Raw genomic sequence first — 27,377 nt, forward strand, 5'->3', positions numbered from 1 at the left:
CAATACAACTTCCAGGCAACTATTGCATTCATTCCCATGTTCCCATTTAGTACTTGGCTAGTATCTGTAGCAACTAACCATATTTTGTATGTACAATGATTCCAGGCTTGGCTGTTGCTCTCTGTTCAGTTTGCATACAGGCAGTGCACAGAAATATGCAGTAGAGATGGGAGCATCTGTCTCCCTTCAGCTTATGTCTGATGTTGGCTTTTACTGGCATTAGATCACACCTCAGTTCATCCAGCTCTGCAGAGCACCAGGTCTTTTATGTACACGTCCTGGAAATTCATAATTTGTATTCAGGATGAACCAATTTGGTGGTTTAATTTTTCCAGCATCGATTGTTAGATGACAGGATAAGAGATGATGTGCAAATGTGCTCATGTATTTTTACCCCTCATTTTTCTCTCAGGGAGGGGATATTTTCCCATGCAATCTGTAGATCTATGAGCTTTGGGATATTATTTTCAATACTGAAATATAAGGAAATTATTGTAAACTGTACTTTAAATTAGCAAAGGTACCCAAAGAAACAGACTGCTGGCTGTGCCCCACTGTATGCTGGAAATACAAAGCGGTGCCAAGAAGTGCTGTAAAAGAAACTGATGCATTGCGAGGAAAGCGTTTACTCTCCAACCTTATAAATTCTTTGAGAGGTCTTAAGTGATGCTAGCTGCTTGTGATACACATGCTTCTACTTGCATAGGATTGAGGTTTTAATCAGTTTGTCAAGGTCAGTGGTACTGATGGAATTTTGGTCTCCTGAAAGCATAACACACAACGTCAAGAAAGTTTGTAGCAAGGAATTTCAGCCAGTTGAGGATACATGCAAATTAAAAAAGTAGACCAAACTCAAAAGCTCACACTCTTTTCCACAGGTGTTTGGAATTGCTTGCATAGCACATAACATCTGGGGTCGTGGAGGGTGGTGCTTATAACACTTTCATGCCTGTTATTCCACGTGCATAAATACGTGCGTTGTTACAAGGAATGAATCTTTATACTTCATTGTCTGCCCTAACAGCCATATTCTGTTTTGCTCTGGCTATAAACTTCCTGGGTGTGTGTTTGGTTAGTCAGGTGGTGACACAGAGTCATTCTTAAGGCATGTGTCAGAGCTCCTAGTAAACAGTGAAGAGGATACAAGGAGTGTGAAGCTTTGCCTATGGGACCCATATATCTTTGCCATTGCTGTTTTTCCAGTGAACCAGATGTTTTGCCACTCTCTGCTACGTGATCCTGAAATTCCTCAAATCATCAGCTGTGGTTGTCTCACTACCGACAGCATGGGACCGCTGAAACAGTCTGCAGAAGCTGTCACATTGTGAAGCAGTCATTTCTGAATATGCACTCCCTCATCTATAAATGCATAATAACTTCTGTTGTCTTACTGTGGCAAAGTATCATTACTGTTTAATTCTCTTGTGAATTTGTTTTTCTACTTTCTACACTATTACTAATATTGATGTGTGTTTTATTTCAATCTAAAGCACACATCCACAGTTACAACACTGGAACCTCGTAGTTAAGTAAACCTGAGTAACTAAAAGGTCCTTCCCCACTTCAGGGAAAGATAGAGTTAGGAACTAAATATTCTAAATCTTTGAGATAAGTTTTCCATTCTTTAGATCATTTATAATTTACCTGTAAGAACTCTGCCATCTAATTTAGGTTTAGCATTTGCTTTGAATGTGGTGTGTGTGTGGGGGTGAAGATTTGCTGTCTCTATTGGCTTGTAAACTAACACTGTATTTATGTTTTTATGACACATTTTCCAGCATTGTCACTTAATTAAAAAAAAAAACAAAAACAGAACTGATATGAATTTATTTTTTCTCTCATGTAAATAGAATAGATTGAGAAGTTGAACAAACAGCCCTAAAAAAAAAAGGAGTGAATAGAGTTTAGCCTTTTTTTCATCATTGCTCCAGTAACTGGGAAATTGTCTTATGCCTTTACATGTGTGTCTTTTTGCTTGATAGTAGCCTCCTGTCTATAAAGACTTAAAAGAATTGCGTTGTTCTAGGTTTTTGTTTTGTTTTTAATTATTTTTTTAATAAATACGTTACGTATTGTTATTGTAGGGAAAAAGATCTTGCGGAAGCTCTAGAAGAAGGAGGCTGTGATCTTGAAACTGTGAGAAACATCATTCAAGGAAGGCAATTGCCTGCTGATCTGAGGGCCAAAGTTTGGAAGGTGAATACAATCTTAAAAAGCAGGAAATACCTGAGGAGGTTGTGTGTGATTAGAGGTGAATGATTTAATTCTCAGGCATCTTCACAAACAAGCCAACTTGTTGGCGTGTACTGGAATTTTAATATGTGTGTATGATGATTCAGGTTTAGGATGTTATTTAGTGAGTTCAATTTTTGAGGACACTAAAATGTTCCGAATTTTTTTGTATTCTTCTTTCCAGATTGCACTTAATGTTGTAGGAAAGGGGGACAGCCTCGCATCCTGGGATGGCTGTTTAGATCTACCGGAACAGAATATAATTCATAAAGATTGCCAAGAGCTAATTGGTAAGTTCAGTTGCATTTAGATCACCTATGTGAAAACTGCTCTCAGTTGTCTTAGGGCTTTGTTAGTTGAATTAAATAAGCTAAATGATATTTACATTTTGGAGGAAGCTTTGAGAAGGATGAGAAGCAACGCACAGAAAATCAGAAACATTGTAAGAAATTAATATCTGCTCAAACTCTGAGATGGCGGATGTCATGGAATTTTAAAGTAATGACTCATAAGTTATAGCACATGTGGACACAGTCCAATAGGATGAAAACTCCAGGAGGTAAAAAAAAAAAAAAAGTATCTTCTTTCCAAGTTCTATCTTCTAAACCTTCTGTGGTGTCCATCAAGTTTTTAATTGTCTAATTGTCAGTATTTAATCTGAAAAACTGCCATAGCGCAAAAGTGCATATAACCTCTAAGAGAAGAAGCATATTAAACATCCTGCAGTTAATAAACTGGGTTTTTTTGTAAGAGTTATTTTCTTAATCTTTTTTTTTTTTCCAAGAGAAATGAAAGGCTGTATTTCTGAAAGTAGGGCACTGTCCTGGCACTGGAAGTCGTATTCCAGCATGCCTGTAAGGAGCTGTTGCAGGATCTGATTGGCAGCTCATTATAAAAAATGGCCGACTCCCTGATGGAACATTGCAGCAATGGTAGCATCAATGATCTACTTATGGAGTCAGTGCTGACTGATCAGTAAGGATACGTCTTCCCATGGCATCAATAAGAGAATCTTCCATTTTGTTTCCTGGCACATTTTAATTTACTTTTACAGAACTGAAAATTAAGGCAGAGAATGGAGTAGTTCCATGCATGCATACATACCACTTCTAAAATAGTTGTACATTTTCCAGCTTGAAAATGTAGCAGAACTTATTTTCCTTCCGTGCCTGTCCTATAAAGGAAAAGAAAGAAAGGAATATGACTCCTGTCAAATCACACATCCCTTCAGAAAGATGGCAACACATCACAATTATTATTCATATAACATAAAATTAATCACTTCACTCTCTAAATGCCGTTATTTCTCCTTCCTTCTCTCTTTATTTCCAAATTTTCTAACATATAACAATATTAAACTGATTAATTAATGTAGAATCAGATCAGAAGAGAGGTTATATAGAGATTTCAGTTTGGGGTTGGATTAAATATATCTTTTTCATGTTCTTGCAGTGCGAATGGTTTCCCATTTTAAAGTAAATCTATGGATAACATTTGTGTTTTGCATGCTATTTTATTCTTCAGAGATGCTGAGGAAAGGAAATATTGAATGTTCAATGGCTTTGGTGGGAAATTATTGAAAGCTTCTGCAACAAAAAAATTTTAGTTAACAGTAATGAGACTCATGGGCTTCTTGTAACTGATGGGGAAAGAGGTTCACTGGAAATATAATGCTCCTGCATTAACTTGATGTGTATACATCTTGTTCTTCGTTCTGCCCCTTTGGAATGAACATAACATAGTTATTTCTTCTTTTACTGTAGTTCGGTTTGGCCAAAGTAAGATTGATATAATCTGTATAGATCAAAACATGTATTTAAGTTACTAATTCATAAGTTTATTTAATGCTTGATTTTTCATAAAAATCTAGAGAGATATAAACTGAAAATTAAACTGAAAATTGTGCAAACGCATACACTTATACTGTAAGTAAGCTAAGATCCTTTCTTTATGAGTAGTTATTTGTTTTGTGTTTTATGAGTGGCATAATTTGTGCTACAGCATTGACACATTTCAGTATGTCTGAGATTCATTGTCTCCATTGAGGTGAGTGCCAGTACTTTTTCTGAAGTGTTGCCAGCTTTTTAAGAGTCTATGCAGAAAGATGCTTTGTAAGCTGAAGCTTTGTGTAAGTATCCAACTCAGCCATGACGATATTTAAGAAGTGTTAGCCTTACTACTTCAATTACAGAACTGCTTTTGTCCCAGATTTTTGTGCTATTTAATGGGTCCAGAATTAGTCTGTCAGTAAATAGGGGGCATCTTAACTTTCCAGTTCCTCACAACATTTATAGGAAGTTGAACAATGTACTGCACTGTATGAAGGAGTGTATGTTCACAGTGTATTTTCTGATTAGCAACAGTGCTAAACCTAATTTAAAACTTGTTTGTAAGCAAATTATTTTCTTTTTATGGTTACCCAAGAAATTCAAACTTAAACACCTTTTACGAAAATAATTTAAGAGTAGATATTAAAATGTGATTTATACATAAAGACTAGATTTTAAGTCTCTAAGCCTTGCTGATTTCAAACTACTGATATTCCTGAATCTGCACGTCAGTGAGCTTTGGAGGAACTGGAAGGTGTGTATTGTGAGTTGATCAGTGCTGAAATTCAAATGAAACTGTTGTGGAGTTGAGCATAAGCTATTTGCTGAGCATAACAAATAGAAGTAGAAGAATTAAAGGCTCTGTCTTTTTGTTTCATTTAGATTCCAGTAAATCTTAACTTCTCTCATTTTGCTGTAATGTTAAATGTTTTAATCTACAGAGGTTAAAAAAGTCATTCATTTTGATGTGTTTCAAGATGTATTCCTATTAGTATTTAATCTGTGCTGCTAATTTGGGTTGTTTGTGGTTTTTTTTGCTATTCTCTATTTCCCAAGCATACAGAATTCCACAGTGGTACAGTTGCACTACAAACTAAACGTATTCACAGTCTTTGAAAAGCCATTAACGTGGTTTGTATTTCTGTGCTTATTTCAGACCGGTTGTCAGTGCCAGAAGACGAGAAGTCAGTATTGCTTTCGGACATTGAGTCTGTTATTACTTTTTACTGTAAATCACGCAATGTTAAATACAGTTCTTGCCTTGGTTGGATACACCTCCTCACACCTCTGGTTCACCTTCGATTGCCACGCAGTGATTTGTACAACTGCTTTTACGCTATCATGAATAAATACATTCCAAGGTAAAATGCTTTCTTCTGTCTGTATGCTATTTTTAAGGGCACTAGAAGTATTTTGTGATGGAATGTGTATGTTGGTATGGACTACAGGAGCATTGTTTTTAGCAGTGTTGTCAGATTCCTTGGTATGTTGATAAATTGAACATTTTTCAGTGCCTATTGGTTATAAATTCTTGATCAGGTGGCTTATTTTTCCTTATTCCAAGTTGGGTATGCTGTTGAGAGTTGATTACTGCAGAAAATACCACAGGGAAAAAGAAATTGGAAAAATGCTTGTGAGAAATGCAAACAGGGCTGCTTTGCTGTCACTAGAAATGGTGGAAGGTTCTTTTTGAAGTTATTTTTGGATATATATCCATTCCTAATGTTAAAATGTGGTAAGGAATTACTGACTGACTTGAATAATTGACCATATTAGCCATTCAAACAAAATGATGTGCGAGTCTAGAATCTTATGCTAAATTCAGTAATACAACATTATTCTTGTCGCATTTTTTGTCCTGTTAACTTAATGAGAAATCGGAGATCATGTGATAATTTCCAGAAAGAATCTCCACATGTAATTTGCTATGAATATTTCCCTTTCACTAATGTAGATGTACTTTTGTTTAAGAAAGTTAGGTTGATAACTGTATGGAGATTGGTGTATCACATTCCACGTACGCTTACTTAATGTTTTTAAGTGCTTGAGATTTGTTCTTAATGCCTTATTCACACCCGCTTCTTCATTCCAAATACTACTTTATTTCCTGCCTGATTAATTGTCAGTTCATTGTTAATTGTGTGCAGAATTACCACCTTTTAAAATTCCATTGGCTGCTGTATTAGAATAATATTATTTTGAGCTCACAACACTGAGTTAACTATGCAAGGTTTATTTTGATATTTCAATCTTTTTAATACTACAAATATTTGAGAAAGGGTCTAATACAGAAGTATTAAATTCTTTCTCCTGCCTTATCAGCATAGTGGTTTTTTGGTGTCTGCAGATCCTTTTTGTTTTGGTTTGCTTTTCCTGAATTTTATGAAGTATTTTGGTTTCAAGGTTAGTGCTTGTGAATTATAAGAACTATGTTGGAAATTACATTATCACAGCTGATAAGAAATTGCTACTTTAAGTCTGATGACTGAAATTTTATGAGAGAGGTTCACGATTATTTTCACTGCTTGTTTTCAGGGATTGTTTTCTGAAGGGAAGACCATTTCACTTATTCAGGCTGCTTCTTCAGTACCACGAGCCTGAACTTTGCTCCTTTCTTGATACTAAGAAGATGACACCGGACTCATATGCACTCAACTGGGTAATAAAGTGAAAGTAGGGAAACATAATGAAAACTAAATTTATCTTACACTGAGATATACCTTACTAGTTAAGGAAAGAGTAGTACAAGAGGTTACTACTTTGTAAATTGAAATAAATTATATAGCATAGTGTGGGCTTCTTTCTCTTCAGTTGTGTGATGCAAGGTGTAAGATCTTGTAAACATGGCATTTTTATTGTACTATATGTTGACAGAGCTATGTATGTTAGAGCTATAGTTCTTTTTGTTAGAACTGTGTGGAATAACTAGCAATGAGAGCAATCAATATAGTCAAAAGATAAGCAACCATAATGTTTGACATTAGTTTTTAAAGTGGGTTGTTGCATAGTTGTAGATAAGGAGAAACATCAGCATAACAGTTCAGAATAAGCTTTCTAATTGTTTTAAGAATGTCCATTCCAATGGATAAATTTTACTACCTAGTACAGTGCTACAGCATACAGCTGTTATGCCTTTTAGAGCTTAGACATACATATATTTCACCCTTCAAGAATCATTCATTTTCTTCTATTAGCTTCAAAACTGTCTTGATTGCAGATAGTTCTAAAGATGCTTACATCAACTAGGTTGTTTGTAAAGTTTACAATATAAAGCAGCCAAGTTCTCATATTCCAGAGTTTCTTAGCATCAACAATAAAATGACATGATACAGCACTTGCAGAACATAAACTGAAAGAAGGCTTCATTACTGTCTCATGAACTCTTCCATAGTCTTCTGTCTTTGGCTTTGCAAAACTTTTTGTAACTCCATTCACTATGCAAGAATAACGTATTAAACTTCAAGGTTAGGGTTTTGCTTGATTGTTTGTGTTTAAAAAGACTTTTTAGGCTGTTACCAGTTTTAATATTAAAAAGGTATCCAGAAATCATTTTATATTCTCTGGCCTTTGGCCAGTCGTGAATCTTCAAAAAAGGAATTGAGTCTTTTTTACTACTGGGCCTACCTCCTTTTGTGTATTTTTCCCTGGTAGACAGAAACTTTTTTAAAGTTGTTTATTGAAAGTGTAGTGATTTATTAGGAAAAACATCTTCTGTTTGAAAGGATGTAGAGAAATGAGCTAATGTTACTGTCTGTCTCAGTGTCAGGCTCTCTGATGTACCAGTTTAGAGAACAATCGTAAATCTCATTTTATATAATTACATTGAAACTCACTACAAACTTTATATAGAGCTTTCTCTAAGTGTAAAAATTCATAAGCAATATTCAGAGACCTCTTGTGCCACTGTTCAGAGACATACTGACTTCAGTGGTGTTTGATGCTGAGTTGGATATGTTTTCTTGGAAGCGTGGAAATATTCCATGGTAGTGTATAAAGACAGCTAACTAAGGTTTTGAAAGCTGTTATTTTGTTAATACAAATTTAAATGTAACAGAAAACTCAGTAAGATGCCAATGAAGCCAGCTGGGATACATTAGAATTAGGTGAGATTACAAATTTTATCTGGGATGCATAAAAGGAAATTACTACCTTCTCTTCTATCCACTTTGAATTTTGCATTTCAGATAGTGTATTTTTAAAAGGGAGCGTGGGAGCAGCCAGTTTGTTAAATGGTAATGAAGAGTTTCTGTTGCTTGCAAATGTTCAATTAGTCAGCCTTAACTAATCATAATAGAATGTTTAGTAACATCATCAAACTAATGTGCAACAATATTCAATTAGCTTGTTAATTGAATCTTTCTTTCTTGTTTGCTAAGCTACCTGACTAAATGTTATTAGTTTCTTGTAACTGACTTAGCATAGTATATTTGGTTTTAAGTGGCTGTGAGCTAAAAAGCATCCCAGTCTGATTGCTGCATCACTGGTTCAGTTTTCTCTGCTTGCAACGTAAAGCTGAGTTTGCCTTCCCACAAGGAATATTTATTCACACTGAAGCTGTAGCATTACTGCACTGTTTCCTTAAGTATTGTTTTTGAGGCTATAACTGCCTTTCAATACGTGGTACAAAGGTGTATTTTCACATGTCTTTGTTTGTTGTTCCTTTTTTTAGCTGGTTCGTATCTCTTAAAAATCTTATTTTGACAAGACTGTTCCTATGTTTATCTCTTGCTCACAACATTTTCTAAATTTTTAGCTTGGAAGCCTTTTCTCCTATTATTGTTCAACTGAAGTAACTCAGGCAATATGGGATGGTTATCTACAGCAAGCAGATCCATTCTTTATTTATTTTTTAATGTTGATCATCCTTGTCAATGCAAAGTAAGTGTACAGTTAAATCTTTGAAACTTTCCATGCTGACATTTACAATTTATTTTTGACTCATTTTGGTTTTACTGTCTTAACCTTTGCCTGTGCCTTTACTGTTTTCAGAGATGTTATCTTAGCACAAGAATCAGAGAAAGAAGAAATGCTAAGTAAGTACTTCACTTACACATCTACCAGTGAAATATTCACCATATAACACAATCCTTTTTGTTTATGTTTATTACTAAATAACTGAATTATCATTTAACTGTTTACCCACTGTTTTTTCTCATCGATACATCCCCTCACTTACTAATTCCTTTCCAGTTGTTCTTTTGCTGTGTTACATCTGCCATGTCCTGTTTTCTTTTATTTCTTTTTACCACTCCCACACCTAGTTTTCTTCATCAGTTCAGAGTAATTGAAATAATTCGTTTCCAAGCTCAAAACAGCAACTTTCAAATCCTTTTTTAGAACTACTGCAGTTGTTGCATTTTCCAGATTATTATCTTTGTATGCACTTGATCCAGGCTTAATTCGTTGCTCTTTTCGTAGCATCACAGAATGGTTTGGGTTGGAAAAGGCCTTAAAGATTATTTAGTCTAACCCTCCTGCTGTAAACAAGAACATCTTTCACTTCAGGTTGCCCAAAGTTCCATCTAGTCTGGCCTAGAAGACTTCCAGAGATGAGGCATCCACAGCTTCTTCCACTTGTCCCGATGCCTCATCACCCTCATTTCTTCCTTACATTTAATATAAATTTATCCTCTTTCAATTTAAAACCATTTTCCCTTCTCCTGACACTATACACCCTCTCCATCTTTCTAATAAACACTGTTCTGTTCTAATATGATTAAAAGAATTTACGTTAAATTTTTTGTGAGCCTATTTCACTGCCTTTCTATTTTTTTACATGACACAACACAATACAATCAATAAAGCAGTTCCTGATAGCTAAAAATGAGGTTGCTTGGGGTTTTGCATCTTAGCTGTAGAACTGCACCCTTGCACCATTCTAGACATACAACAGTACAACTTATAAGTAACCTGTTCCAGAGAGTTCTCTTGTTCAGTCTATTTTAGGAAAGGCAGCTGACTTAATATTACAACTGGAAATTAAAACTGTGCAGAGGTAAGAGTGTGGTAGAATTGAATTACTCTGGATCAAAGCCTTGAATTTGCATCAAATAGGCTTCCTTAGAATGAGGAGTCGTTTCCTTTAGATAATGAATCAACATTCGTGTTACGCTTTAATTAAAAAAAAAAAGTTAAAAAGAGATTCAAATAAAAAAAAATTAGAAATAACTTACAACATGGCACAATGGCTCTTCTCTGTCTGAAATAATGTTGCACTTACATTGTTTCTATATATGTATCAGAATTTTTAGAAACTTCACCAGCCAATCTTGAAGTAGAAGATATAGAGGATCTCTTCTCTTTGGCACAATATTACTGTAGCAAAACTCCAGCTTCTTTCAGGAAGGTAATAATAAAGTAATTTTGAAATTCTTTTCTTTTTGGTGACTGAAACTTCTGCTAACGGTATCATGTTATTTAGTTGTAATATTTTAGGCATCTTTTCCTTATTGTTACTCTGGCAGCATTTACTTCTAGAATCTTGGAAAGATAAGAAGTTTAAGCGAAATGTATTGGCAAGAAGCTTCCCTGCAGAATTGCTGCTTCATTACCAGTGACCTTGTTTTGCAAACCAGGTTCTTGTAAGAACAGATGAAGTACAAATTCCATGCTGACACTACTGTTTCGTAGTAGACTGTACAGCAATCTTAGCTGTACTTATAAAAGCAAGCAGAAAAGAAGTTACTTACCTGAAGTAAAGCTGTCATCACATGCTCTGTTCTTGCAGTCCTTCCTTACTTTAAGAAATGCGACTTCAGTGAATTCATGGAATAGATTTGATTATGCAGACAAAATATGCATATGTTGGGCTTAATATTTTTGATATTACAAATGTGTTTTTACTTTGTGCCTTCACATTTAAAGGCAGTGGCTTCAGTTAACTTTTTTTCCCCTCTTGTCTTTTCAGGACAATCACAGTCTTTTTGGCAGCAGCTTACTGGGCCTCAAAGATGATGACACAGACTTGAGCCAGGCTCTCTGTCTAGCAGTTTCAGTGTCTGAGATTCTTCAAGCAAATCAGCAGCAAGGAGTCAGTATGCTGAATTACTTTTCTCCAATTTTAAGAAAAATAAAGGAATCCCTGACTTCTTCATGTATCAGAAATACACAATTTACACACAAATTACACACAAATAAATATTTGCTATTTCATGAAAAAGTATTCTTGTACTGAAGTTGTCTCCCCTTGTAAATAATCTGTTGACTGCATTACATCTGTTCTGTAGCAACCAGAGGCTACAGCAAAGGGGAACTTAATATAAATGATTTAGACCTGAGGGGTGGATGCTTCAAGTAATTCACTAATTTGAATTCCTTTCCAGATGTAGCTATTGTAGAGAAAAATTTTAAACCCACCACCATTGAGAAAAATGCTGTTTGAAATAGTGGTCTATTATCAGTGAGCTGCTTAAACACACAAAAAATGGATTCAAGATATTTCTGTGGTAGTTCATTGCAGATATACTTAGATGCAGGGAACAGCATGTAAGACCTCTTCATACCATGCTTTTTGAAACCAATACATGGATAATGTTGTAGCTAGATTATGGTGTTTCTTGTTCACTGCTGGTATTATGTAGCAGTTTATAGGTCCCAACTGGAAAATGCATGCGTTTCTTTTCTTACTGCAAATAAAGTTATGCATATACTTATATATTATATTTAAGTTACTGGGACATAAATCTATCCATACGTGCTGTGCTTAGTAGAAATGAATTATTAAATTAGATCTTCAGAGCCTTCTTGTCTTGTAGATGCATATTGCTGTATCCACTACATTTAGTAAGAGTAGAGGTGAAATAACTGTACTGCATATTGCACTCTGAACTTTTCTGATCTGAAAGCTTGTGTATCAATGAGAAATCACTATTAAAACATTGCTGGTGATCTGATAATAGTAGTATGGAGTTCTCAAAATAGGGTTTTCGGATAGTTATTAGCCCGTTTGAGGAAGGTTCCTGAAGCTTTGGAATTACTACTAAAATATAGTTGGATTATGTGCATTCCTATCACAGACTACATGATTTTAAAATTTTTGTAATAGGTAAAATCTTTCTCTTTCAGGAAGGAGTGAGGTTCTTCGTAGTGGATTGTCGTCCTGCAGAACAGTACAATGCTGGGCACTTATCAACAGCTTTTCATTTAGACTCAGATTTGGTTCGTATGATATTTGTTTCTCTATTGATTTTTGAATCCCAGGTTAAGTAGAAGGAAAGAGGAATGTCTGTCCTGAAAGAACAGCTTGTCTGGACAACTGTAGTCTAGCTACATTACAATGATTCAAAACTAAAGACAACTGTGGTACCATCATTTTACTGAGAAGTGTAGTCCTTTGAGACATTGGAATGTGGGATTCCAGACTTCCTGGTCTCTGGTGAGAACTGGAAACTCGTAGAAGCAAAAGTCTAGACATTGTTGGAGAACTCATCTCTTTTTAGATGAGTTCTTTTTATGATCAGTAGCCTGGTCGTAAGGAGCACACGTCCTGAAAATGGTGTGGTTGCTCCTTTAAAATGCTGGCAACATAGCATAAGAGTGGAAGTGCATTAATCTTGGGACTGAGATGTACTATAGACTAATTACTGTATTAAAATTTTTGCTGTAGTTTCTATTTGATTATGAATTTCTAATTGAACATTCAGTCATACTTCTGTCATTTTTCCCCAAATCACCTATGCTTCATTTCTGTTTTAGCCCTCTGCTGTTTCATTCCATGCTGCTTCCATAAATGCTCTGAATTAATTTCTCTTTACATATGGCACAACAAGCTGTTTTACCTTTCTCAGTTAAGGAACACAATCCTGCCTCTAGTATCTTAATCTCTGTAGTTAAGATACGTATTATTTGGTATGATTTGCACAAGTATAAATGTTTAGTGTTTGGGGTTTTAACTTAGATAAAACATTATTTAGGAAAAACTTTCCCAGCAGTACACGAGAGTGTTTTTTTCTAGACTTAATTGAATACCAGATTCAATAAAGTAAAAATAAGCATTATAAACTGTTAATAAAGCTTGTTAACATGTGGGGGAAAACGTCCACAGAAGTAATCTTTAAATTGGACGTTATTGCATATTTAAGTTACTCTGTAGCATTGCGTGTCAGTTGATATAGATAAGATCTATTGCAAATCATGCTGCATGAAGGTTACCAGGCTCACCTGTATTCTTAGAAGTGCAGTGTGAGGAAAAAATTACGGAGAATAATCTTTGAGACAAAAAGCCATTCATGGAAATTCAGTGCCTTTTGTGTATTTGTATAGGTTGTATTTGGATGTGGTGCTCAGGGACGTGATTTAGCAGAGGGTTGTTAGAGTTAGGGTAGTATGGTTAGGTTGTGGTTGGACTTGATGATCTTGAAGGTCTTTTCCAACCTGAGCAATTCTATGACTCTATATGCAAAGAAAATACAGTTTGCTTTAGGGGAAGACTGTGGGTAAAAAACACCTTGAAAAACACTCCCTGGCTAATAGGCAGTCTTAGATGGGAGCTAAATTTTACTGCATGCTCTAAGTAATAAAGCACCCGCGCTTGGTTCTAGGAAACTCTAGTTAAAATTCAGGCAAATGTACTGATGGCTATCCCACGTGCTTTGCGATTCTTCATTTAATTCAGTGTAAAAGCTAGGTAAGGCTGATGTTTTCCCCTGTAAATCCAGTTATAGATCAACATTTCCTTATTAATTTGATTAATTGCCTTCCTCATTCTAGCAGGCAGAAATTTCAGATGTATCTAGAATGTCCACATTTCTCCGTCTTTCTTGTGTAGCAGTGCATTGTTTTTGCATGCATAATAGGCCTTCAGGAGACCACAGACTTAACTTTTTGAGAGTACTAAGAACTCCAGGTATCTCCTTGTATCTCTCATCAGCTTTTTTCCCCAAATCTTGATAGGGCAATGAAAAAAAGCTTTGCAAGGAGACAAGAGGAGAATCTTACTAGCACTATAAATTCTAGGTATTTTAAAGGCTTCTAAAATAGCAAAGTTAGAAAGTGTTGCACTTGGTCATATAGAAGTAACAAAAATCAGTCTCTCTGACATATTGCCGGCTTACTACAACATAAAAGTTGCAGAGACTTTTTTTCCATCATTATTTAGTGTCTGCTAATAAAATAAGCTGAGAAACTGAAGTTGTATTTCTTTCCTAGGGAGTTCAGTGATGGAAAAAAAGGGCCATTCTTCATGTTCTTTATATAGCAGGAGGTCTGGGTTGAGCTGATGTGTGCGTGTCTGTCTGTCTGTCCAGTAAAGTGTTGATGCTGCATTGTTTGTGCTCAACAAATTACAACCATTTTCAAAGTCTGTGTCTTTTCACAAGTTATGTTGCAGTATGTTAGTGTCAAGCAGACTTTTTTATGCATTCCACAGATGCTTCAAAACCCATCAGAGTTTGCACAGTCTGTGAAATCCCTATTAGAAGCACAAAAACAGTCTATTGAGTCTGGCTCTATAGCTGGTGGGGAACATCTCTGCTTCATGGGAAGTGGCAGGGAAGAAGAAGATATGTATATGAACATGGTGCTGGCACACTTCTTACAGGTACAACTAAATTACTGCTGATTTTAATAGTTGAAGTAAAGTTTATCTGTAGGCATGATTGATACTAAATGACAAAGTGTTTTCCCCTTCAAATATGTTTTAACATTACTCAGATTTTGTGGTGATTTTTTTTAAACAAACCTGCATTTGATTGCCATGCTTGCAAAACTCAATCCATGGATGTTTTCTTCAGCCAAAAATATATTTTCTGTTGCAGAAAAATAAGGAGTATGTAAGCATAGCCAAAGGAGGATTTATGGGTAAGCTTATTAATAACAACTTTTGTGTTAATATTGTCTTAAAAAAACAGGGTATCTTAACATTGTTGATATTTTTATTAGCCTTCAGCTAGAAATTACTTAACTGAATGGCAAATTTGTTTCAGTTGCCAGATTTGTCATTTGCTCAGGTCTGCATTTAGACATGTGTGGATAACTGTTACAGCATACCTGCATTTCTGATTGGTGAAAAATTAGTGCAGGAAGCAGGGGAAATTTTCTCATCCAAGTGTTCATTCCTTGTGTTTAGTCTCTGTACACTGCAGATCCATGTGAAGATGCTGCTTAATAATTATTGTGTTTTCTTAAACTGTTAGTTCATCATTTCACGTTTGGTTGGTGGAATCAATCAGTAAAGCTCTACAGCAGTGGGATGTCTATACAAGTACAGAAGTATTGCTAGTCAATATGTGCAGCTATCTGTGGGATCAAAGCAGTGACTTATTTTTTGCTACTGCTGTATTCGACTTTTTTGTTTTTAAATAATAACTGTGCTGATGCCTTTTATTACTTGAAAAACAAACAAAAAATAGTTATAGCAGTATCTGAATTTATCAACTTTACTCATTCAGATGGAGCAAAAAATTGTTTCAGATTAGTCTTGGTTATACAGTATTTTTATCTACAGATTAATGCCACTGTAGTTCTGAACATTTTAACGGCCTTTTAACAGCCCTTCAGCAGCACTTAGCAGATATCAACGTGGAAGGACCGGAAAATGGATATGGTCACTGGATTGCTAGCACCTCAGGCTCCAGAAGTAGCATAAACTCCTCTGTCGATGTAAGTGAATGTTAAGCTCAAGTGATTCAGTGGTTTCAGAGCCACTGAATGTACTGAACTTTTTCTTCAGGCTCTTCCTTTTTACCTATGAAGTGCATTACTGCATGTCACAGTTGTTCTCAGCTGTGTGTTTAATTTCAGACTTTATTCAGCCTCTGGTTGGAGGTGACCTAAATATTCTTGTCCTCTGGAAAGGAAGAGCCTACCTATAGAGAGGAACTCTCTAGGAGTTCAACAGAGTATAAGTAGTCATTCTCCAACAGATATAAGTAATGGGCAGTGCTCTTGGCTTCTTTTTATTCTGGGAATAAGATACTCCAAAGCTGGCTTACAGTTTCATAGGAAAGCTCAGAGTTGTCTTTTCTCTACAGCTAATGTGTTAGACTTAGAACTTGGCTTTTAATTTGGATGCAATTTGACACAAATGGAATTCCTTTTCTATTTTTCATATAGAGTGCTGATTAATAAGGTTTGTTAGCTTGCTTTTTCAGATTTTTAGTTCAGACCCATGTTGCTGCTGTCATTTGATAGAATTCAAAAGAACGTGTAATGCTGTTATTGATGTTCTTTTGAGCTTAATACTTTGCAGTCTGTTTTGGCTCTTAAAGAAACAGGGCTCCTGATTAAATTGCCTGATTTTTTTGAAACGATTAATCCTGAGAAGAGTTACTTTTACAGGGTGATTCTCCTAATGGTTCAAGTGATGGAAAGGGAGTCAAGTCCTTGGTGAATAAGATGACAGTTGCTTTGAAGACTAAATCTGTGAATGTGAAAGAAAAAGTTATTAGTTTCATTGAAAACACATCCACTCCAGTAGACAGGTGGGTCATTTATATCTCACTACGATTAACAGTGAGGAATGCCATCTAATTCAGGTGGCTATTTTGTAAATGTGAAGACAAAAGTTACCTTATAGTTTCAGCCTTTAGATTTCACACTGCCTGCCCCCTCACAGTTTTACCACTGATAGAGAGAGTTTGTTGTGCTGCCTTAATAATTGCAAGGTCACTGTGAGTGACCTTTTCTTTTGAATGTTTATCTAGAATTTGTCACTATGTGATTAGTTTGAATTTCTGTCATATATTTTCTATCTTCAGACAAAAAGTTGAGAATTATTTCACTATTTTGGTGAAATACTACCTCTAATGGAATGGGTAATGAAAGAAACATTCTAGGCATATTTCTGTTGTGTTGGGTTTTTTTCGGTTGGTTAGTTGTAATTTTTTACTACCTCATCTAATCAAGTTGAGGATGAAAATTTGTGAAGATAGCAATTTTCAAGCTCTGGTGTAAATGTAATTTTTAAACCACAAATCAACTCTTGTTCATTTGTTCATCTGCAAGTAGAAATGGGAATAAGAACAGGCAAGCATGTTAAAAGATACTTTCAAAGTAGGAAATCTTCTTTCTAAATACTTACCTTAAATAGATAAAAAAATAGCAGCTCTCATCTGAAGTTTTAATTGAATAGCCTGGTTCAGGATTCTTTCAAATTCAGCCCTTGGAGTTGTATGTGGCAAGGACATGATTCCAGAATCTCACAGAGGTAGTGTTTGCTTGATAGTGTTGGCTTGATGTCAAGCCAACAGCAGTTTTTTGGTAGTTGTGCATCTAATTAAACGTACAGATTGTTGCTGTGCGTTAGAATTATGTTTTTTTAACTGTTCACAATAGGAAGAAAAAACTTCTTAAATCACATTTGGTAGCCCCCTTTGTCTTGTGAAGAATTCAAGTAGGGCACATATTTATATAAAAGCCACAGTTAGCATTAAGGAATATGTTGTTAATAACACTCTTACAGATTTCTCTACCTCATGGCTAGCTGTCATGAGGAATTGCTTAATTTCTTTATAAACAATCTCTTTGAGAGAGATACATTGCGAGTATAGAGCATTTCCATTGCTTCTCCAGGTTTTTCCCTTGTAACCTTTTTTTTTTTTTTGTAATTCTTTTGTTCTGTCCTCTGCCCCAATTTGCTATAGAATACCTTTCAATATTCCGTGGCCAGACAGAGCAAGCCTGGAGCGGTAAGCTTGAGAATTCAGCAATCTGACTAAAACCACCCTTGTCGTATTTAGCATGGCATTGCAATATTTGTAAGCATTGGTTACACTGACAAAATTGCTCAGATATTTTCATGTTAATTCAGTGGGTTTAAATCTATTAAAGCTTTTTACAAGTACTACTCAGGGGACTAGAGGAAGAAAAGAATGCATTGGAAGTGCTTTCTTCTCTTGGGTTCTGCTCTATTACTCCTGTTTTCTTCCTCATGGTGGCTTTCTGCAGAACAATTTTTTTTCTGTTTATTTCTAGTTGTCATATTTTATAAATGACATGTACTGGTGAGACACCAGGAGCAGTTACTGAAGGAGTTGTGGCCTCAGTGAGACTGCAGCTACAGAAACAATTTGCTTCAAATTCATATCAGAACTTAAGGGGATAGACCTACTCTGTAAGGAGCCCATTCTGAAATTCTGTCTGTAAATCTGGAATTTATGTGCTTCTTAGCATACACTGATAGAATACACTGATAGAACCAGAAGTACTCATTACTAGGAAAAAAAAAATGCTGAGGTAGTAAGTAAATGTGCCTTGAAACTTTCCCTCATCTTATTCACGTAATTACTGCATCTCACACAGACATGGAGTGCCCTCACATTTGTGTCAGATATATTACCTCATCATTATTTCACAAACCAAAAATGTGGCTTTGTGATAAATGGTGGATTTCCACAGCTGTACGTGCTTCCACAACTCGTGCATAATCACTTAGGAAATTTGCTTATACTTTAGGAACATTGTGTTACAGCTTTTTGTCCTCATGGGCTGAAAAGTACTAAGACTGGCGCCAAAGGGATTAATGGAGAATTAAAATTTTTTTGAGTTTTCAAGGATTTTGGTCCACTGCTTTCCAAGTAGTTTGCACATACTTGAAAATAATATTTGCCTGTAGGCAAAACCAATAATAATACTAACCAGTATCCTCTTAAAAAATTATTAAAGAAGTGCAGCTGTCCCAGTAGCACATTACATATTTTGTTAATTTTAGAAATGCTAAATATTGTGGAAATTTTTACGCTCATTTTGTTGAACAGTTTTTAGGATGCTTTAAAATGCTCTTTCATTTCTCATCTTAACTAACTTTGCTCTTTACCAGTAAGACCTTCTCTTAAATCCTCCCTGTGTAATCCAAGTCAACGTGACTTAAACGTGTTTCTTCTCACTCAATTGATTATGTATTCCTGAAACAAGTCCATATTTACAAAAATCTACGTAAAGAAACACTGCCCTCTTGAATTGTCAGTGTCATTGATGCTTATTGTCTTAAGCACTAATTAGCATGTTTCTGTATGTTTATTTTTTGTTCGTGTTCTTATTCTTTTTTTTGTAGAATGCATTTTTTCCTATTAAACATCTCCTTGTTTTGTCTACATTAATAAGTTTTAGTCATAGAAAACACAGATTGCTTTTTTAAACTTTCAAATTTGCTTTCAGATATACATATGTGTGTATATATATATATACAGAGTGTCACATGCACTAGCATTTGTTTCTATATTACTAGAGAGGTGACCTCCATGACTTGGTTCTACAGTAGCCTGTAAACAAGTGTGTGAACATACTTAGAACAGGAACCAGGTCTTACTTGTTGATAGGAAATGTGAGTAGATACTGTGGAGGAGAAGAGGTTATAGAAATTACAAAGGGAGAAATGGACAGGTGTGTTTTGGGGTGATGGTTTTTGTTTTGAACTGTTACATGTTGCCTGTTAGAAAGGTGAAAATCATGAACTTTTGAGCATTGTTGTTTTGGTATTGTTTTCGTTTGTTCTTCAGCAGTTGCACATTTGGAGGCTTTCTGAACACCTTAGGTTTTCTCCTATTTGTTTCAAGTATTTCTCTGCATTTAATCTCCAGAACTTTTAACATGGCAGCTGTGACTGCCTTCACAGCTGGAGCTTTAAGCTGTCTCAGTTGGTAACTGAAGACACATTAAACATTAAGACTCAGTTATGTTTGCTTGTGTTATTTAACATCAGATTTAAATGTGATTTTTAAGTCAGTATCTGTGCAGAAATCCCAGTGATGCTGAGGTTAGCAGTAGGGATGGCTTGACTAAAGATTACGGGACTGGACTCACTGAGAAAGCAATCCTGACAGGAACTCAGAGTTCACACTACAGTGAATGCTTTATAATACTCCCCCTTTGAAATGGTTATGGTATTTCATCTTTCTGAGGAGTGACCTATTTACTAGAAAAATGAACTTCTAGACTTGCTAATTAATAGTCTTCATCTTTTCCTCCATCCCAATTTGGCACTTTCTTTCATAAACCTATCCTTGATGTTCAGAAATACTTCAGATTGAACTCAAGAATTCCATGCTTGAAACTTCATAGCATGTCTTCAGTTTTCCAGTCTCTTAATGTATTTTGTCACTTGAGAAGGTGATCAGAAGTTCTTTCTAAGTTTTTCTTTTACTTTGTTACAGTACTGAGCCTTGCCAAATAAGTATGAAATACATGCTTTCACTAACCAAAATACTTGATGGGTACACCTTCCTTGTAGGCTTTATGGAAACCTCTCTTTTTCAATTGCACGTTGTGTTTACATTTTGCTAGCATGTTTTGATAGGATTCATACCATCCGTTTGAAAGTTGTCTTCTTCCCAATGTCCCTTCCTCCCTTTTCATTGCCAGCAGACATGTCAGCAGCAGTGACAGAGTAGGAAAACCTTACCGTGGTGTGAAACCAGTATTCAGCATCGGAGATGAAGAAGAATATGACACTGGTAAAGCAGACAATTTTCCTCTTGCTTACATAAACATACTTAGACATTAAGTGTCCATAAGTCAGAAGTGCATATTGTACATCTTTGTCTTACAGTATGACATTTTCTAAGTATTATTATTGATCATGGTTGTTAATGGTGATTTTATTTTTTTTATTCACTGGAAAAATTACAGGCAAAACTGGAACACACATCACAAGTAGCCACTCTGTGCCCAAACAAATATCTAGACTAGGAATTGTTGACTTGAAAATGAAATAATTTAGGAAGATTAAGAAAAGAGATTTATAATACCTGGAGTTCCTTAAATGGTCACTTGTTTTCTTCTAGAAGAATTGGGAAGGAGCAAAATGAAGCGAGCTTTAACAATAACAAGATACCTCTCCAAATCCCATATTTAAGTTTGTACCATTCTTTATCACAAAATATTATGGATGCTCAGAGTCTATATGGTTTCAGAAAGCCGGGTCCTAGAAGATTAATTGCGTAGGACATACCTACTGTAATGTTTTTTAGCTAATTTCTACTCACATTTGTTCTTAAAATCACTATTAGACTTGAATAAGAAGAATCACTGCAGTGATCTGAACAAGCAAAGTCAACACATGCAGAGAAATGTTTTATTTTTTAGTACAGGAGAGTGCAAAAAGTGAAGCTAATCTCTTTTTTGTGAAGTTTTAGTATGGTTTAGGCATTTTTGTTTGGTTGGGATGTTTTAGTAGTTAAATAACCGCAATCAGCTAAAAAGAGACCTGCTCTAAGAGGCCCTGCTTGAGCCTGGGGGTTGGACCAGATGATCTCCAAACAGATGTTTGTCCCAACCTCAGCCTTTCTGTGATTCTATGGAATGAGGGTGGATTTTGTCCCATTCCTTCCAATTTCACAATTATTTTTCCATGAGAACCTTTTCAAGCGCGTGTTTATAATTCTGAAAGAAATAATTTAACTAAGTGTAGAAAATTGGCACTTTAAAAAGGGACGCTTTAATAAGTTGTTCTTGGAAGTTAATTCTGGGGGTATCTTCTTTGTACGTCTTCTAATACACTTCATTGCTTTAGATAAGTAGATTGCTTTAATTCTTCTAATATAGCACCAGAAGTACTATTTAAATGTAATCATCATATTTAGACATAAAAGCAGTATTTTACAACTGTAGAAAATGTTAGGCTGATTTGGCTGTGTCCAGCCAGTGGTAGGACAGTAGGTTTATGATAGGTCGAATGCAAGCAATTAATAGGAAAGGAACAGAATAAAACTAAGGTCATTCTGTCTCTGCATAAACCTATTGTTCTTCTACACATTGAATATTGTGCATTTTGATCCTCTATCAGAGATAATGTGCTTGAACAGGAGAAGGTTCAGAGAGAGGTTGCAAATGTGAGGATGAGGGTAAAATGGCTTTCACACTCAGGCATAATTGAATATATCAGAACTTTTGTCCTGTAAGATACTCAGCTTACGGGAAGAAAAGTGGCCTAAAAATAAGCTAGACCTAGGAAGGGATCTACAGATCTTTTCAGATTTTTTTTTTCATGCAAGAAACAAGGAGCCATCAAGTAAAGTACACAGTCTGAAAACAAATACGAGGAGACCTTCTTGGCATAATGGCATATTTCCAGTACTCCTTACTGAAAGATATTGGTTTTATAGATGAAAAAAGTTTACATGAGTTCATGGGGAGTCTGGACAAACCTATGTAGAAGAGATCTATCACACTTTACTGAAAGAACAAATAAAAGCAGTTTAAGAAATCATAGGAGCTGAAAAGAGCTGTCTGCTGAGAGAGAATTAATAGAGAAGTATCAAATATGCATGCTGCTTTTTTCCCTCAGAGGGATTGTTTATGGATGCTGAGGGGCTGGGTGGACCCTGGTTTAAAATAGCATAGCTTCTGTTGTTTCGAGTGAATTGAAAAGTTGTCTGACATGTAATAATCTTTTTTTCCTTATAAACCACCATCTTTTCTTCAAATAGATGAAATTGACAGCTCTTCAATGTCTGATGATGATCGAAAAGAGGTTGTCAACATCCAAACATGGATAAATAAACCTGATGTGAAGTATAACTTCCCCTGTAGTGAAGTAAAAGAAAATGGACATATGTTTCCCAGGTACTGGAATTAGTCCTAAACGTAATGAAAATATCTGTCTCAATACACTTTTAAAAATATGCTCGAGCAGTTAAACTATTCTTGATACTATATCAGAAAATGAAGATGTGAAACAACGTAAGAATTAAATGTTACCACTGTATTTCCATTCGTATATTTTCAGTGTTAATTATGTACAAAACATAGTATGAAGGTTTACTTTGTAAAACAAGAAAGGAAGAAAAATGTTCTTAGTATATATAGGCTTGCTTTCAAGACCAGGTAGACCCAAGTACCTATTGCTTCAGTTTTTCCTTATCTAGCTCTCTACCTTGTACTGTTTGCTCATCTTGCCCCTAAGATTCAGTGACCTTGTTTAACCTGCAAGAGCAGAAAATGATGCTTTAGGGAGATTTAAGTTAGATGTTAGGCAGAAATTACTTACTCAGAGGGCGGTGAAGCCCTGGCACAGCTGCCCAGAGAAACTGTGGTGCCCCATCCCTGGAGGTGTTCAAGGCCAGGTTGGATGAGACCCTGGGCAGCCTGAGCTGGTGGGTGGCAGCCCTGCCCATGGCAGGGGGTTGGAACTGAGTGGGCTTTAAGGTCTCTTCCAACCCAAACCATTCTAGAATTCTATGCTTACTGCATTTTAGCTTCCCTAAAGAGTACAAATCCTACTGAATATGGATAACAGAAAATTACGATGATCGTTCTCTTTCATCACGGTCTGTTAATGTCTTTTATTTTTTGTTAACATAAATCTAATGGAAGCATAAAATTATATGTCGTATGAAACGTGGAGTGGTCTGTCACTCAACTTGTACATTGTCACACATGCACTGCTTCTGGGAAGAAGCCAAAAGTGGGTCTTGAACTGAGTGGGCAAGTGAGCATTTCCACATTAGTGCTTGTATAGCAACAGTCATGGCTTAGGTCTGATGCTTCACATGTAGAGTTACAACTCTGTAGATGAAGAGGTGGCATTGGGGTATGATTGAAGGATGGAAGACAGAAGCTGGAGACATTTTCCCCACACTGCATGACCTGACCTTGTTCCAGGTGGTTTTCATTTTTGATGTTGATAGCACTCGTAACAGTTGTGATGAGGTGAAGTATTTTGTAGACATACCTAATTGACAGAAGTATCAAATTGTTTCTTAGATTTGCAAACCTTTTTACCTAGTTCTCTGTGTAAAACTTGTTTGTAAAATTTAGCTTTGTAAGTAGCTGATATTTAGTTAAACAAAAAAATGTAATTGCCTTCTTTCTTTCCCTTCAAGTCACCTCCTAGTAACGGCAACCCATATGTATTGTTTGAGGGAGATTCCATCGCGGAAGGGACTGGCTTACATACAGTCTCGACAGGCACTCAACTCTGTAGTCAAAATCACATCCAAGAAGAAGCACCCAGAACTGATCACCTTTAAATACGGAAATAGCAATACTTCAGGCATAGAAATTTTGGCAGTTGAAAGGTAAGCTCTTTTAGTAGCTACTGGTATTAGTAGCAATGATACACAGGATGCTGTCAGATGGAAATCAGATGTGTACTGTAACTCTCAAAATCGAGTTGAAAAGTAATAGATTTTGTTTAGGAGCAGATATTCAGATATGAGCTAGAGAAAATATCTGCCAGTAGAGTGAAAAAGTAAGGAGAACAAGCCGGGGGAACTCCAGGAACCCCAGCGACAGTTGCAGAGGGTGAGATGAGTACAAGAGTTTTCTTGCTGTAATGCCTTAGTAGTCCACTTCATTTCATGTATCTGCTCCCTGAAGTTCAGCTTTCTGAAGGGTGGGATTTAAAGGGAGAGGTCCTCTTTCTGTGGTGTGCTTTTTGAGACACTCAGTTTTTCCTGTATCTTGTATAACAACCTGATCTCAAACTCTGAACTCCTGAAAACCTGAATTTTGAAAATTAGATACTGCCATGATTAGCACTGAAATATTTAATCCTGGGGAAGATGCCAGAGAGATGTTCGTTTGTTTGCTTTCATCAGCAAAGCCTCCTGTTTCTTGACACTACTTTAACAAAGCTGCTGACATCAGTTGGTCATTTCCTCATCCTTTTCCTTGCTGCAAATGGTGTGCAGCAAGCACTCTGTTTTCAGAATAAGTGGGAGATGACTTTCCTGCCTCGCCAGGAAAGTTTGTCTATACCTGTTGGCTGCTTAGGGTAAAATGAGTTTGGTATTATGTCCAACACAGGTAAGTTAAACACATTGCAGAAAGCTATGCTTCTTATTGAATTACTTCCTCACCAGCTTATTGACTGGAGCAAATACAAAAGAGAAGATGGTAACTTAAATTACCTGGAGATACCCATAGGAATAAAAAACAACAAGAAAACCAAGGACTGCCATACATGCGTCAGACATTGGTACCTGTAGCAATCCACGCCATTGTTAATTAATAAAGAATTTTTTCTTTCTAGAATGGTTTGTGAAATACTCAATAGATAAAATTTCACATACAGAAAATGTTTTGTGAAAAATAAATGCTAGTTCCTTAGTAGGTCTTCATTTTAATAGCTTCCCCTTCTCTTTGCCCTTAATCTGTGCAAGAAAGAAAAATAAAGAATTTCAGTTGATGCTTGAAAGTTTTGTAGTGAATTAATGATGGCTTCTTTTTTAAGGTATCTGATTCCAAATGCAGGTGATGCAACCAAAGCCATAAAACAACAAATCATGAAAGTATTGGATGCCTTGGAGAGTTAATAACTAAAGACGTTGTAGAAAAGAGTTTATAAAGAAGAAGTAACGAAGATACTGTATGCGGACATGAGCTGATGGTTTCCCAATCAAATACTAACTTTGTGTTTTTTCAATTTACTGATGGGAGTGCCTGGATAGCAGGCTTAAGATAGGGTAAATTATTACCAATTTCTGAACAGGATTTTTAATTTCTTTTATTTTGTAGAAGTATGTCTTATAAAGGTCAGTTTGTTTCATTGCGATGCACCTTTAATATGAGTGATGTGCATATTTATAAGAGGGCGTGCTGCTAGGTTCATACAAGTATGTTAAAAGGACGAAGCAAAGTGGAGAAGCAGTAGCAGACAGGATGGCTTTAAATGACTGATTTTGAAAGTAAAATATCTCCATAGCCTACAGTCTATAAATTTGATTTTTGCCTATTGGGTAGTAACTTGAACTACTGAAAACTTTAGCTTTGTAAGCAGAGCAGATAAAATCTTAGGAATAGTGTTTCCTTCAGTTAGAAATGGGTAAGTGCAGCTTGGGCTGCAGATGAAGGGGAAGAAATGGAAATAATTTGGAAAATTAACATTTTAGCAGTCCTCTCTACTATGAAGTTAAATAATTGGAATTGATTATAAGGGTATCTTTAAATACCAAAACGAACCACGCGCAATAAACCTTTCCTACAGGGTTGTGATTTCATTAATTATGCTAAATTTTATATTTGATAGGTGAAAATTGCTTCTCATGTGAGGCTGAGTGCACGCATTGAAATGCGTATGGCAGTGGAAAACCAGCAATGTGGCTCCTGTCAAGTAAAATGTCTAAAATATAAGCTAGGCTTTTAAAAGCCTTCAGTTCAGCACTGAGTTTATGTTGACTGAAGGAGTGTTGAAGATTGAAGGTGTGGCTAGAAAATTAATGCATACAAATAAAGTGAAGAGATTTCCAGTGCTGTGTGTTTGCAATAAATGCCACCTTCATTGGTTCAACATTTGTTTATACTGCTTTAATAACTGTAAGCTAGTGAATGTTTGAGAGAAGGCAGCTGTGTAATAGTGCATTTCTGGCCTTCTACGTGGTACAGGAATGGATCTCTTGCTAGGAAGCCCGGTATAGGAATGTCCTCATGGCCGAGGCAAAGTACCTTTGTAGACAACTTTGTGAAAATTACCAAAAATTGTGAAGTTAAAATGTTAGGGGTTAGTTTTGCTGTTTGACGTTTTCTGAGTGAGTCAAAACCTGTGAACTGGTACATCATCGGGAGAAAAAATAAACTGACCTTTATAAAAGCCAGTTATTCTAAGTTATTTTACTAGGAATCAAGCTAGGGCACCTTAATTCTGGAACTAATTCCTTTTTTTTTTTCCTTACTATCTGAGTAAACACCATTAGAACTTGAACGGTTAAAGATATTTGCATGAAATTGCACCTGGGCCAACTCTCGTGTATTTATAGTTCTGCCCAGCAGCTGTTGTATTACGTTTTCTTCTTCCTACTCCCTTCTGAAAATATCCTGAAGAGTCTCTGAACTCCGTGCCTACTTCAGCAATGAGATTTTTTTCATGTAAAGATGTTTGTGTTACTGTTTATAAACGACGGATGTAAATAAACCAGTACAATTTGAACATAACTTCTGACAGCACAGTGTGGGATTCATTGAGTCAATGAACAGGTTTTCTTAGAGGCACGCTGTAAATGGGAGCTGTAAGTGGAAGTCAGGCTGTCGTTTGCAGAAGAGTCGTTTGATTATGGATCACGGGGAGCTGCTGCCAGTAGCACGTTAATGTAAGTATACTGGAATTTCAACTGATTGGATTAAGTACTTTTGGGTGAACTGTGGTCAGCTTTCCCAAAAGGTCGAGATAACAAATGACCAGATCACAAAGGAGGTATCTGTAAGTTCCAGCCATCTCAGCATCACGCGCTTATATTGCACTGACAAAATGCTGAGAACACACAGCACGTTTCTGTTAGCCATGAGACAGTGTGAGCGGGAGAAAAAAAGTAGAAAACATTATTAGGTGAGAACTAGGAATTATTTCATGTGCAGGTGAACTATATAGCGATATTTTGAAGAATCTAATTACTTGTAATGAGCTGCGCCTGCTGTGGGCGAGGCGAAGCGGGGCGAGGCCCTTCC

General features: G+C 36.0%; 1 protein-coding gene across 3 annotated transcripts in view; it reads left to right on the forward strand.

Annotated features, from left to right (window-relative positions):
- Positions 1-26,867, forward strand: part of TBC1D23 (TBC1 domain family member 23) — a 31,268-nt gene extending 4,401 nt beyond the window's left edge. The window contains exons 1-19 of one of the 3 annotated variants that reach the window (XM_010720118.2): positions 1,351-1,400; positions 2,085-2,196; positions 2,417-2,522; positions 5,218-5,422; positions 6,597-6,720; positions 8,815-8,939; positions 9,051-9,094; positions 10,304-10,407; positions 10,969-11,091; positions 12,126-12,218; positions 14,428-14,598; positions 14,816-14,858; positions 15,550-15,659; positions 16,338-16,480; positions 17,642-17,686; positions 20,358-20,449; positions 22,424-22,559; positions 23,819-24,013; positions 25,171-26,867. In XM_010720118.2, the coding sequence (XP_010718420.1) occupies positions 1,366-1,400; positions 2,085-2,196; positions 2,417-2,522; positions 5,218-5,422; positions 6,597-6,720; positions 8,815-8,939; positions 9,051-9,094; positions 10,304-10,407; positions 10,969-11,091; positions 12,126-12,218; positions 14,428-14,598; positions 14,816-14,858; positions 15,550-15,659; positions 16,338-16,480; positions 17,642-17,686; positions 20,358-20,449; positions 22,424-22,559; positions 23,819-24,013; positions 25,171-25,252 (2,088 nt within the window). In that variant the 5' untranslated portion in view covers positions 1,351-1,365 and the 3' untranslated portion in view covers positions 25,253-26,867. Of the gene's footprint in view, positions 1-1,350; positions 1,401-2,084; positions 2,197-2,416; positions 2,523-5,217; positions 5,423-6,596; positions 6,721-8,814; positions 8,940-9,050; positions 9,095-10,303; positions 10,408-10,968; positions 11,092-12,125; positions 12,219-14,427; positions 14,599-14,815; positions 14,859-15,549; positions 15,660-16,337; positions 16,481-17,641; positions 17,687-20,357; positions 20,450-22,423; positions 22,560-23,818; positions 24,014-25,170 lie in introns of those variants that run through there. The other 2 variants (XM_019619132.2, XM_003202771.4) reach the window with 2 other exon arrangements.
- The last annotated feature ends 510 nt before the right edge of the window (positions 26,868-27,377 follow it).

This window comes from Meleagris gallopavo, chromosome 1 (assembly GCF_000146605.3).
Source record: "Meleagris gallopavo isolate NT-WF06-2002-E0010 breed Aviagen turkey brand Nicholas breeding stock chromosome 1, Turkey_5.1, whole genome shotgun sequence".
NCBI lineage: Eukaryota > Metazoa > Chordata > Aves > Galliformes > Phasianidae > Meleagris > Meleagris gallopavo.